General features: G+C 60.3%; 2 protein-coding genes across 2 annotated transcripts; both read left to right on the top strand.

Annotated features, from left to right (window-relative positions):
- Window positions 1-837: 837 nt before the first annotated feature.
- C30H2orf42 (chromosome 30 C2orf42 homolog) lies at window positions 838-9,734 on the top strand. Its single transcript, XM_054650714.2, has 9 exons — window positions 838-978; window positions 1,732-2,558; window positions 3,354-3,458; window positions 3,992-4,123; window positions 4,781-4,885; window positions 5,725-5,832; window positions 8,169-8,269; window positions 8,341-8,503; window positions 9,469-9,734. Exons 1-9 carry the CDS (start codon window positions 953-955, stop codon window positions 9,654-9,656), a joined length of 1,755 nt encoding a protein of 584 aa, XP_054506689.2. The 5' UTR covers window positions 838-952; the 3' UTR covers window positions 9,657-9,734.
- Window positions 9,735-10,137: 403 nt separating this feature from the next.
- On the top strand, window positions 10,138-12,424 carry MRPS24 (mitochondrial ribosomal protein S24). The gene is made up of 4 exons (XM_077191731.1): window positions 10,138-10,188; window positions 10,672-10,740; window positions 11,140-11,251; window positions 11,858-12,424. Exons 1-4 carry the CDS (start codon window positions 10,162-10,164, stop codon window positions 12,139-12,141), a joined length of 492 nt encoding a protein of 163 aa, XP_077047846.1. The 5' UTR covers window positions 10,138-10,161; the 3' UTR covers window positions 12,142-12,424.
- The last annotated feature ends 369 nt before the right edge of the window (window positions 12,425-12,793 follow it).

Here is a 12,793-nt window from a genome sequence, read left to right as displayed (position 1 = left end):
ATTTAAAAAAGGGACTCAAAAGTGCCCAACTCTCCCCACGTGAGCCAAGATTCCCACCCTGGGACAGCAAAATTCCTGTTGCTAAAATGTGACAGATCCCTCCGGGGCTTGGTTGGTTTTTTTTCTTAATTTTTTACTGATTTCTACATTTTCCTGTACTGATTCTGTAAAATATTCAGAGCAAATTGAAGAATTTTTGCACAACCTTCGGCCACTTTTGTACGTTTTCCTTATTTAAAGGTAGGACATGGAGCCTTTTGATGTGATTTATGCCTCAAATCTTCCTTGTTTTTTTTTTTGTCCTTCTTTTTTGTGGATATGAGGTGTCTCTTGGAATATAAAGTTTTTAATCCATTGTGTAAAATTCCCTCCGTAGCCCAGGTGTGTTTCACAAGGGAGTGAAGGTGAGAAGAGCTCCCAGACCTGATCTATCAGAGGCCAAAAAACTCCCTTTTTTATCCTACCTCTCGCCCAGCCTTTAAAAAAAAAAAAACCACAAAAAACTCACAAAAATGGAAAAAAACCATGAAAAACTTTTTTTTTTTTTTTAAAAAAAAAGGAAAAATGAAAAAACTGAGCTGCTTGTGTGCTGTGTTTTGTCAGGTGCTGGCGTGGTGGGGTTGAGAGGGGGTGGGTGGAGCTGCTGGGATTTAGGGGGGGAAATGAGTGGAATTTGGGGGGAAAAGGCGAAATTTTGGGGGGAAAAAAGGGAAATAGGGGAATTCTCGCCGCGGGGGCTGCTGGGAGTTGTAGTCCAAGCGTCGGGGGTGTTGGCTCTCCTCAGACTACAACTCCCAGCAGCCTCCGCGCTGCACCACGTGGTACCAGCGGGCCAATAGGAGCGCGCCGGTGGCGGAAGTGGAGCCGCTCTCACGGCGCTGCTGGCGGCGGTAACGGGGCCCAGGTACCGGGGCGGGCCCGGCGGCGGAGCTGACGTCACGGGCCGCGAGGGATGCTGGGAAACCCCGGGAAACGCCGGTGAGGGGCAACGAGACCCCCGGGGCCGGCCCTGAGGGGAGAGACCCCCGGGGCTGAGAGTGAAAGGAGAGGGCCCCGGACCCGGGGGTGAGGGGAGGTGGCACGGGGAGTGCCAGGGTGACCACTGGGGTGGCACAGGGAGTGCCAGGGTGACCACTGGGGTGGCACAGGGACTGCCAGGGTCGTCACTGGGTCTCTCAGGGTGGCACAGGGACTTTCAGGGTGACCATTGGGGTGGCACAGGGACTGCGTGGGTGACCATTGGGGTGGCACAGGGACTGCTGGGGTGGCACAGGGACTTTCAGGGTGACCATTGCAGTGGCACAGGGACTGTGTGGGTGACCATTGGGGTGGCACAGGGACTGCTGGGGTGGCACAGGGACTGTGTGGGTGACCATTGGTGTGGCACAGGGACTCTCAGGGTGGTCACTGGGGTGGCAAAGGGCCTGCCAGGGTGGCACAGGGACTTTCAGGGTGACCATTGCGGTGGCACAGGGACTGTGTGGGTGACCATTGGGGTGGCACAGGGACTGCTGGGGTGGCACGGGGACTCTCAGGGTGACCATTGGTGTGGCACAGGGACTCTCAGGGTGGTCACTGGGGTGGCAAAGGGCCTGCCAGGGTGGCACAGGGACTTTCAGGGTGACCGTTGGTGTGGCACAGGGACTCTCAGGGTGGCACAGGGCCTGTCAGGGTGCTCACTGTGGCCAGGCTCCCCCTGTGACCCCTCACCCTCTCCCCATCTCTCCCCAGCTCCATGGATCCGTGCCCGGGCAGGCCCAAAGCCCCGTCCTTCCTGTCCGACCTGGGCAAGGCCACCCTGCGCGGCATCCGCAAGTGCCCTCGCTGCGGCACCTACAACGGCACGCGGGGGCTCAGCTGCAAGAACAAAACCTGCGGGGCCGTGTTCCGGGCGGGCTCCCGCCGCCCGCCGGGCGCCGCCGACGCCGTGAGGCTCCTCAGCGGCACCCAGGGCCAGCTCTACTCCGTGCGCCAGCGCCAGCGCCGCTGCTTCGTGGAGCTGGGCGTGTCCGAGACGGCCATCCAGACCCCCGAGGGCACCCTGATCACCCAGCTGAGCTCGGGGCGCTGCCACGCGCCCGCCTGCGCCAGGGCGGCGGGCGAAGGGCAGTGCCAGCACCTGAAGCTGGCGCTGGGCTGCCAGGCCGAGGCCACGCCGCTGCCGCTCAAGAGCTCGGTGCTGGGCGCGGTGCAGGCGCCCGCCGAGGCCAAGCAGAGCCTGTGGGAGTTGGCCACGGAGCCCTCGGGGCCACTGGTGCAGAGGGTGACCAAGAGCGTGCTGGTGGTCAAGTGCAAGGCCAGCCAGAGGCACAGCCTGGGCTACCTGCACGCCAGCTTCGGGCAGCGCCGCTTCTCCTGCGCCTGCCGCGGGCCCGGGCACGGCCGTGCCAAGGGGGAGCAGCGGGAGGACGAGGAGGAGGAGGACGAGGAGGAAGAGGAGGAGGAGGAGGAGTCGCCCCCCACGCGCTGCATCCACTTCCTGGCCTGCATCTGCGCCTTCGCCAGCGACGAGAGCCTGGCCCAGGAGTTCTCCGAGTTCCTCGCCTCTGATGGCAGCGGTGGGAGCGGGCAGGGGTGGGGGCACCCTAAAAACCCCCCTGGGCCATTCCGTGGTCCCAAATCCCCTGGGCAGCGGTGGGAGCGGGCAGGGGGTTGGGGGCACCCTAAAAACCCCCCTGGGCCATTCCGTGGTCCCAAATCCCCTGGGTGCTGGGTTTGTGCTGCCCCGTCCTGCTGTGAGCAAGGAGATGCACTGGGGCTGGGGGGCAGATCCCACTGGGTTTGGGGTCCTTTTCCAGGGCTGGGAACTGTGAACCCCTTCCCAGAGCAGCCTGTGGGGCTCATTCCCCCAAATCCCCTCCCACAGCAGGAATATTTGGGGTTCATTCCCCTAAATCCCACAGAAGCAATACTTGGGGCTCATTCTCCTGAACCTACAGCAGGAATATCTGGGGTTCATACCCCATAACCCATAGCAGGAATATCTGGGGTTCATTCCCCCCAAATCCTCCATCAGGAATATCTGGGGTTCATTTCTCTGAACCCACAACAAGAATATCTGGGGTTCATTCCCCTAAATCCCACAGCAGGAATATCTGGGGTTCATTCCCCCTAAATCCCACAGCAGGAATATTTGGGGCTCACCCCATTAAGGAGGTTCTGCACCCCAAAAGCTGCACCCCAATAACCCCACAAGGTGCAAACCACAATGGGAACAGGATGAAACCCCCCCCTCCCCTCCAAAGGAGCCTCCTGGGAGGCTGGGGGGTTCTCTGGGGTTTTGGGGTGTCCCCAGTGTCCCTGTGGCTGCTGGCTGGGATGGTTTTAGGGACAGTCCTTGTGTCCCCACTCAGGTCTGAAGGGGACGGTGACCCCGCAGCTGCTCCGGGGCCCCACAGCGCGGGCACGGGGGGCGGCTGCTGCCAGGGCCAAGAGGAGGAGGAAGGAGCTGGGGCCAGGTGAGTGTCCCTGGGGAGGGCTGGGGGCTGGAACCCCCCCAGGGCAGCTCTGTGGGGTCACATCCAGCTGTGGAACCTCTGGAGCTGCTCCATGGGGTCACATCCAGCTGTGGAACCTCTGGAGCTGCTCCGTGGGGTCAGGTCCAGCTGTGGAACCTCTGGAGCTGCTCCATGGGGTCAGGTCCAGCTGTGGCACCTCTGGAGCTGCTCCGTGGGGTCAGGTCCAGCTGTGGAACCTCTGGAGCTGCTCCGTGGGGTCAGGTCCAGCTGTGGCACCTCTGGAGCTGCTCCATGGGGTCAGGTCCAGCTGTGGCACCTCTGGAGCTGCTCCAGGCATTAGGAACTCATGGGGGTCCCCGTTGGTGATGGGGGGACGGAGGCCTGGAGGAGGGAGGTGACATTGGGTGACAGTGGGTGGCACTGGGTGACACTGGGTGACAGTGGGTGGCACTGGGTGACACTGGGTGACAGTGGGTGGCAGTGGGTGACATTGGGTGACAGTTGGTGACAGTTGGTGACAATCCCTCCCTCAGGCCCGCAGGTGCCCGGGCCCCTCCTGGCTCCAGACCCAGCTCATCCCAGCGCCAGGAGGAGCAGCCTGAGGAAGCTGCCCGTCGTCTCCTCCTCACCTTCCTCATCCTCCTCATCCTCCCTGAAGAGGCACGGTGAGCCCTGGGGCGCTGCCAGCTCAGGGTGTGCTCAGGCTGGTGGGGACCTGGGGAAGGAATTCCTGGTTTGAGGGTGTGAGGGGCTGGGATGGAGCTCCCAGAGCAGCTGGGGCTGCCCCTGCATCCCTGGCAGTGCCCAAGGCCGGGCTGGAGCCCCCTGGGACAGGGGGAGCTGAGGGACCATGGTGGGACCAGAGGAGCTTTGGGGTCCAGGAGTGGCTGGGCAGTGTCACAGAGCCCTCCCTGGGGTGAGGTTTGGGGACACAGTGACATTGCAGTGTCCCTCCCTGGCTGGGCAGTGTCACAGAGCCCTCCTTGGGGTGATATTTGGGGACACAGTGACATTGCAGTGTCCCCTCCCTGGCTGGGTAGTGTCACAGAGCCCTGGGGTGGTGTTTGGGGACACAGTGACATTGCAGTGTCCCCTCCTTGGCTGGGCAGTGTCACAGGGCCCTCCTTGGGGTGAGATTTGGGGACCCAGTGACATTGCAGTGTCCCCTCCCTGGCTGGGCAGTGTCACAGAGCTCTGGGGTGAGGTTTGGGGACACAGTGACATTGCAGTGTCCCCTCCTGGCTGGGCAGTGTCACAGAGCCCTCCTTGGGGTGAGGCTGGGGACACAGTGACATTGCAGTGTCCCCTCCCTGTCCCCTCAGGCTGTCCCCAGGCGCTGGATGAGTCCCAGGTGTCCCTGTCCTTCCAGGAGTGGCTGGGCAGTGTCACAGAGCGCATCCACCAGACCATGCACTACCAGTTTGAGGGTGAGTGTGGGGACTCCCTGCAGGACTGGGGCTGTCCCCGGATGTTTTGTGGGGTTTCCTGTGGGGTCGGGGGGGGGGATTCTGTCCCTCTGCTCTGCCCTGCCCAGGTGAGGCCCCACCTGCAGCTCGGGGCCCCTGGAGGAAACCACGGAGCTGCTCCGAGGGTTGGGAACCTCTGGAGCCAGACTGGGAGAGCTGGGAACGCTTTTGGTGCCATTTTGGGAACACTTTTGGTGCCATTTTGGGAACACTTCTGGTGCCATTTTGGGAACGCTTCTGGTGCCATTTTGGGAACACTTTGGTGCCATTTTGGGAACCCTTCTGGTGCCACTTTGGGAACGCTTTTGGTGCCATTTTGGGAACACTTCTGGTGCCATTTTGGGAACACTTTTGGTGCCATTTTGTACCCTCACCATCCATGCCATTGCCACCACCCCCTCCCCATTCTCCTCCCGGTGACCCCAAAACAGCAACAGGGAGGGTCCGGCTTCCAAATCCCAAACATTTCCCTGGGAATTCCCCCTTTGCTAATCCCATAAACCACAGGGACACTTGGGGTGACAATTTGGGACCCTCATTCTCCTCCCAGTGACCCCAAAACAGCGACGGGTTCCAAATCCCAAACATTTCCTTGGGAATTCCCAAGAATTTGGGGACACTTTGGGGAGACAATTTGGGACCTCCATTCTCCTCCCAGTGACCCCAAAACAGCGACGGCCTCCAAATCCCAAACATTTCCTTGGGAATTCCCCCAGTGCTGAGCCCCTGAGGCACAGGGACACTTTGGGGTGACAGTTTGGGACCCCCAGCCCCTCCCTGAGCCCGCTGTCCCCCCACAGGCCACCCAGAGCCGCTGGTTTTCCACATCCCCCAGTCCTTCTTCGAGGCTCTCCAGCAGCGAATCTCCAGCGGCAGCGGCAAGAAGAGGCTGCCCAACTCCACCACGGGTGAGGAAAAAGGGGAAAACACCCCAAAAAATGGGGAAACACCCCAAAAAAAAAAGGGGAAACACCCCCCCAAAAAAAGGGGAAACACCCCCCCAAAAAAAGGGGAAACACCCCCCAAAAAATGGGGAAACACTCCCCCAAAAAAGGGGAAACACCTCCCCAAAAAATGGGGAAACACCTCCCCAAAAAAGGGGAAACACCCCCCAAAAAAAGGGAAACACCTCCCCCAAAAAAGGGGAAACAGCCCCCAAAAAAAAGGTGAAACACCCCCCAAAAAAAGGGGAAACACCTCCCAAAAAAGGGGAAACACCTCCCCAAAAAAGGGGAAACACCTCCCCAAAAAAGGGGAAACACCCCCCCAAAAAAAGGGGAAACAGCGCCCCAAAAAATGGGGAAACACCTCCCCAAAAAAAGGGGAAACACCCCCCCACAAAAAAAGGGGAAACAGCCCCACAAAAAAAGGGGAAACAGCCCCCCCAAAAAAAGGGAAACACCCCCCAAAAAATGGGGAAACACCCCCCAAAAATGGGGAAACACCTCCCCAAAAAAAGGGGAAACACCCCCAAAAAAGGGGAAACAGCCCCCCAAAAAAAGGGGAAACACCCCCCCAAAAAATGGGGAAACACCTCCCCAAAAAAGGGGAAACACCCCCCCAAAAAAAGGGGAAAGAGCCCCCACAAAAAGGGGAAACAGCCCCCAAAAAAAGGGGAAACACCTCCCAAAAAAAAGGGGAAACACCTCCCCAAAAAAGGGGAAACACCCCCCAAAAAAGGGGAAACACCCCCAAAAAAAGGGGAAACAGCCCCACAAAAAAGGGGAAACAGCCCCCCAAAAAAAGGGGAAACACCTCCCAAAAAAAGGGGAAACAGCCCCCCAAATAAAGGGAAACACCTCCCCAAAAAAAGGGGAAACAGCCTCCCAAAAAAAGGGAAACACCCCTCCCAAAAAAGGGGAAACACCCCCCCAAAAAAAGGGAAACACCTCCCCAAAAAAAGGGGAAACAGCCCCCCCAAAAAAAGGGAAACACCTCCCCAAAAAAGGGGAAACACCTCCCAAAAAAGGGGAAACACCCCCCCAAAAAAAGGGGAAACACGCCCCAGAAAAAGGGGAAACAGCCCCCCAAAAAAGGGGAAACAGCCCCACAAAAAAAGGGGAAACACCCCCCAAAAAAAGGGGAAACACCTCCCCAAAAAAAGGGGAAACACCTCCCCAAAAAAGGGGAAACACCCCCCAAAAAAGGGGAAACACCCCCCAAAAATGGGGAAACACCTCCCCAAAAAAAGGGGAAACACCTCCCCAAAAAAGGGGAAACACCCCCCCCAAAAAAGGGGAAACACCTCCCAAAAAAAGGGGAAACACCTCCCCAAAAAAAAGGGAAACACCCCCCAAAAAAAAGGGGAAACAGCCCCACAAAAAAAAGGGGAAACACCCCCCAAAAAAAAGGGGAAACACCTCCCCAAAAAAAGGGGAAACACCCCCCAAAAAATGGGGAAACACCTCCCCAAAAAAAGGGGGGGGGGAAATAAAGGGGAATAAATGGGGGGGGAAATAAAGGGGGAAAGGGGAAGGTGAAAATAAAGGGGGGAAATAGAGAGGGGGAAAAATAAAGGAGAAAAAAAGGGGGGAAAAGCAAAAGGGAGGGGGAAAAAAGGGGTGGAAAAATAAAGGGGAAAAGCGGGGGGGTAGGGAGGGAATAAAGGGGGGAAAATGGGGGGGAAATAAAGGGGAAAAAAGGGGGGGAATAAAGGGGAAAAAGGGGGCAAATAAGGGGGGAAAGGGGGATGGAAAAATAACTGGGAAAAATAAAGGGGGGAAAAAAAGGGGAAAAAATAAAGGGGGAAAAAAAGAGGTGGAAAAATAAAGGGGGGAAATGGGAATGGAAAAATAAAGGGGGGGGGAATAAAGGGGGGAAATGGAGGTGCACAAATAAAGGGGGAGAAAATAAAGGAGGAAGGGGTAGAAAAATAAAGGGGGGATGGAAAAATAAAGGAGGGGAAAAATAACGGGGGGACAAAGGGTGGGAAAATTCAAGGCGGGGAAAGAGGAATAAAAAAGAAGGGGAAGGAGGGAAAAGAGGAATAAAAAATTGGGAGGAAGGGGAGAAAATAAAGGGAGGAATGAGGGGAAAAATAAAGGGGGCAAAGAGGCAAAAAAGGGAGGGAAAAGAAGCAAAAATGGGGGGGAACGAGGCGGAAAAGGGAGGGAAAAGAAGGAAAAAAGTGGGGAAGCAGAGGAAAAACCAAAGAGGGCTGATATAAAACCAAGAGGGGCAGTAAAAGAAGGGGGAAGATGAAAGGGGCCGCAGCCCCCGAGCCCGCCCCGACCCCTCCCCGCAGCCTTCGTGCGCAGGGACGCGCTGCCCCTGGGCACCTTCTCCAAGTACACCTGGCACATCACCAACGTCCTGCAGGTCAAGCAGATCTTCGACACGCCCGAGGTAAGGCCGGGACACCCCCCCGGACCCCCCCAGCCCCGCGGGGCCGGCCCTGAGCGCTGCCCGGCCCGCAGGTGCCGCTGGAGATCACCCGGAGCTTCGTGCAGAACCGCGACGGCTCCTACGAGCCCTTCCGCAGCCCCCGCGTGGAGGTGGAGAGCCTGCCCGAGGGGCTGGGCCCCCACGAGAGACAGCCCCCGCTGCGGCCCCTGGAGCTGCAGACCTTCCTCAAAGTCGGTGAGGCTCGGGGGGACCCCAAAACAGTGCCCAGGAAGGGCAGGGTGGGACTTCAAAATAGCCCCCAGGAAGGGCAGGGTGGGACCCCAAAACAGCCCCCGGGAAGGGCAGGGTGGGACCCCAAGATAGCCCCAGGAAGGGCAAGGTGGGACCTCAAAATAGCCCCAAGGAAGGGCAGGGTGGGACCCCAAAACAGCCCCAGAAAGGGCAGGGTGGGACCCCAAAATAGCCCCCAGGAAGGGCAAGGTGGGACCTCAAAATAGCCCCCAGGAAGGGCAGGGTGGGACCCCAAAACAGCCCCAGAAAGGGCAGGGTGGGACCCCAAAACCCAGCTGGGAGGGGACACGGTGGGACCCCAAAACAGCACTCAGAAAGGGCAGGGTGGGACCCCAAAACAGCCCCGCGAAGGGCAGAGTATGATCCCAAAACAGCGCCCAGAAAGGGCAGGGTGGGACCCCAAAACCCAGCTGGGAGGGGTAGGATGGGACCCCAAAACAGCCCCAGGAGGTCCCAACTCTCCATAGGGATGGGGGGGGCTTCAAGGGAAGGGCAGCAGGGGGGGGTTCCATGGGGTGGGGGGTTCAAGGAAGGGGAGAAAGGGGGGTGGGTTCTGTGGGGTTGGGGGTTTCAAGGGACTGGAAAAAGGGGGATCCTGTGGGGTTGGGGGTTCAGGAAGGGGCAGCAGGGGGGGTTAATATTGTTGGGGGGTTCAGGGAGGGGGCATCAGGGGGTCCATAGGGTTTGGGGGTTTCAAGGGACAGGAAAAAGGGGAGGGGGTTCCATGGGGTTGGGGGTTCAGGGACAGGAAAAGGGGGGTGGTTCCATGGGGTTGGGGGTCCATGGAGGGGCAGCAAGGGTGGTTCCATGGGGTTGGGGGTTCAGGGACAGGAAAAGGGGGGGTTTCCATGGGGTTGGGGGTCCATGGAGGGGCTCCCCGAGGCAGCCATGCCGCCGTGCCCCCCCAGGCCACACGTCCCCCACGCAGAAGGAGCCCACGCCCTTCACCATCGAGTGGATCCCCGACATCCTGCCCCGCTCCCGCCTGGGCGAGCTGCGCCTCAAGTTCCAGTACGGGCACCACGGGGGGCCCCGGCAGCCCCCCGGCCGCGGGACCCCCCCCGAGCCCCCCCTGGGCACCATCGCCTTCCCCTGAGCCCCCCGAAAACGGATGGGGGGCTCGGAGTGCGGGGGGCAGCCGGGGACACCCCCAGAATAAAGCAGCGTCACCCCATGGGGGGCTGAGTGTGTGTGTGTGTGGGGCACTGGGATGGGGGGCAAAGAGGGAGCTGGGGGACCCCAAAACTGGGGGGAGACACCTGTGAGACCCCCAGAATGGGAGGGGGGGAAAGGTGGGAGACCCCCAAAATGGGGGGATAAGGGGGAAGGGAGCTGAGAGACCCCCAAAAGGAGCTCCCAGTTGCTCCCAGTAAGCACTCAGGAGGTGCCCAGTTGCCTTCAGGAGTCCCCGGGACCCCCGGTACTCCCAGTATCCCCAGTGCTTGCAGTACTCCCAGTGTTCCCAGTATCCCCCAGTACCCCCAGTACCCCCCAGTTCTCCCAGTGCCCCCAGTTTCCCCCAGTCCATCCCAGTCCATCCCAGTTCCCCCCTCGCTGTCCTCCCTCCGCCAGGGGCCGCTGCCGCCGCTCCCTCAGCCAAGATGGCGGCGGCCGCGCGGGCCCTGCGGGTGAGGGGAGAGCGGGAATGGGGGGGAAAAACACCGAAATTAGGGAAAATACAGAAATTAGGGAAAATAGGGAAATTAGGGAAAATACCGACATTAGGGGAAATACCGGGAATGGGGGAAAAACACCGGGTTTGGGGGACAGTGAGGGTGGGGGTGACAAGGGACACCGGGTTTGGGGACACTGGGGATGCGGCACACTGAGCCTGGGGGGCACCGGGCATGGGGGTGACAAAGGACACTGGGGATGGGGACACTGAGGGTGGGGGGCACTGGGTGAGAGGGCCGAGGGCTGCGGTGACACCGGGGACAGCGTCACCGGCTGTGGGGTCACAGCAGCGCTGTCCCCACTGCGGGGACACCGGGGCTGCTCCGTGCGGCTCCTGGGGACACGCTGGCTGTGTTGGGGACAGGGACCGGGATGTCCCCAGCCCTGGGGACCGGGATGTCCCCTGCCAGCTGTCCCCAGCCCTGTCCCCTGTGCAGGTCCTTCCCCGTGCCCTCCATGTCCCCAGCGCCACCCGGCAGCTCCACACCAGCCCCGTGTGCCTCAAGGTGAGTCCTTGGGGACCCCGCTGCCGTGTCCCCCTGTCCCTTGTCCCTGCTGTTCCCATGTCCCCTGACCCCACTGTCCCATGTCCCTGCTGTCCCCGTGTTCCCATATCCTCGCTGTTCTCGCTGTCCCCGATGTCCCCCTGTCCCTTGTCCCTGCTGTCTCCTGTCCTCACTGTCCCCTCTCCCTGTCCCCCTGTCCCTGTGTCCCCTGACCCCATGTCCCCTATTGTCCCATGTCCCCTGACGCTGCTGTCCCCCTGTCCCCTGACCCTGCTGTCCCAGTGTCCCCAATGTCCCCTGTCCCCACTGTCCCCAATGTCCCCGTGTCCCTGATGCTGCTGTCCCAGTGTCCCCAATGTCCCCAGTGTCCCCGTGTCCCTGACGCCGCTGTCCCCACAGACGCGGGCGGCGCGGGTGCGCGCGGGCAGAGGGGACAAGATGGTGACGTACGAGCAGGCGCACGCGCCGCACCACATCGGGCACCGCAAGGGCTGGCTGTCCCTGCACACCGGTGCGTGACACGGGGACAGGGCCGGGGGACAGGGAGGGACATGGGGGACAAGGGGGATGGGGGCAGGAGGGGACAGGGGGATGGCCCGTGGGGCACCGTGAGGACACGGGGGCACAGGGCAGTGTGGGGCACGTGAGGGGACACAGGGACATGTGGGCATGGTGGGCACAGTGACGTGGACATCCTGGGCATGGGACACAGGGGACATGTGGGCATGGTGGGGACAGTGACACGTGCTACCCATGGGCATCCTGGGGACAAAACACCCAACTCCTGTGGTGCCAGGACCACGGCTGGGCTGAGCACCCAGTGCCACCAGTGCCACCAGCACCCTGTCCCCTCAGGGAACCTGTGTGGCGAGGCGGGCGCAGCACAGGCAGGGGTGACCCAGTGCCACCCGTGTGCCACCAATGTCCCCTGTGTCCCCAGGGAACCTGTGTGGTGAGGCAGGGGCGGTGCAGCTGGGGGTCCCTCAGTGTCACCAATGTCCCCTGTGTCCCCTGTGTCCCCAGGGAACCTGTGTGGCGAGGCAGGGGCGGCCCAGCGGGATGGGACCCAGTGCCACCTGTGTGTCACCAATGTCACCAATGTCCCCTGTGTCCCCAGGGAACCTGTGTGGCGAGGCAGGGGCGGCCCAGCGGGCCCTGGAGGACGCGTTCCTGCGGCGGTTCCTGGCCGGGACCTTCCCGGGTTTGCTCCTGGACGAGCCGGTGCTGAAGCGCCGCGGGAACCTCCTGGTGCTCTGTGCCCTGCTGGCGCGGGCACTGCCACCCCACAAGCTCTACTTCCTGCAGGGCTACACCGAGACCCTGCTCGGCCACTTCTACAAGTGCCCCGTGCGCCTGGAGCTGCAGACCCTGCCCGCCCGCCTGCCCTACAAGTTCCTCTAGGGATAAACCTGTAAATGGCCCTAAAAAACCCATAAACGGCCCTAAAGGAATGATCTGGAATGTCCTTGGTGTGCCCTACAAGCTCCTCTAGGGAATAAACCCATAAATGTTCCTAAAGGAATGATCTGGAATGTCCTCAATGGGCCCTACAAGTTCCTCTAGGGATAAACCTGTAAATGGTCCTAAAAAACCTATAAACGGCCCTAAAGGAATGATCTGGAATGTCCTTGGTGTGCCCTACAAGCTCCTCTAGGGAATAAACCCATAAATGTTCCTAAAGGAATGATCTGGGGTATCCTCACTGTCCCCACAGTGTCCCTGTGCCCGACAATGTCCCTGTGTCCCACATGCTGTCCCCACAGTGTTCCCGTGTCCCACATGGTGTCCCCGCAGTGTCCCCATGTCCCACATGCGATCCCCATGTCCCCGCAGTGTCCCCATGTCCCACATGGTGTCCCCACAGTGTCCCCGTGTCCCACATGCCGTCCCCATGTCCCCACAGTGTCCCCGTGTCCCACATGGTGTCCCCACAGTGTCCCCGTGTCCCACATGCCATCCCCATGTCCCCACAGTGTCCCTGTGTCCCACATGGTGTCCCCACAGTGTCCCCACCCCTGGGACATTGTGCAGCACCTTCGCCCCATCCATCCCA

The sequence above is a fragment of the Agelaius phoeniceus genome, chromosome 30 (genome assembly GCF_051311805.1).
Source record: "Agelaius phoeniceus isolate bAgePho1 chromosome 30, bAgePho1.hap1, whole genome shotgun sequence".
Classification (NCBI taxonomy): domain Eukaryota; kingdom Metazoa; phylum Chordata; class Aves; order Passeriformes; family Icteridae; genus Agelaius; species Agelaius phoeniceus.
The sequence above is the reverse complement of the archived record's forward strand: the minus strand, read 5'-3'. Positions and strand labels throughout refer to the sequence as shown.

Excerpts from the sequence above, each read along its gene's own strand:
- C30H2orf42 (XM_054650714.2), top strand. The coding sequence starts at position 953 with ATGCTGGGAAACCCCGGGAAACGCCG. Across the intron at positions 4,886-5,724 it reads CATGCACTACCAGTTTGAGG|GCCACCCAGAGCCGCTGGTT; the intron begins GTGAGTGTGGGG and ends GTCCCCCCACAG. Across the intron at positions 5,833-8,168 it reads GCTGCCCAACTCCACCACGG|CCTTCGTGCGCAGGGACGCG; the intron begins GTGAGGAAAAAG and ends CCCTCCCCGCAG.
- MRPS24 (XM_077191731.1), top strand. The coding sequence starts at position 10,162 with ATGGCGGCGGCCGCGCGGGCCCTGCGG. Across the intron at positions 10,189-10,671 it reads CGGCCGCGCGGGCCCTGCGG|GTCCTTCCCCGTGCCCTCCA; the intron begins GTGAGGGGAGAG and ends TCCCCTGTGCAG. Across the intron at positions 11,252-11,857 it reads CTGGCTGTCCCTGCACACCG|GGAACCTGTGTGGCGAGGCA; the intron begins GTGCGTGACACG and ends CTGTGTCCCCAG.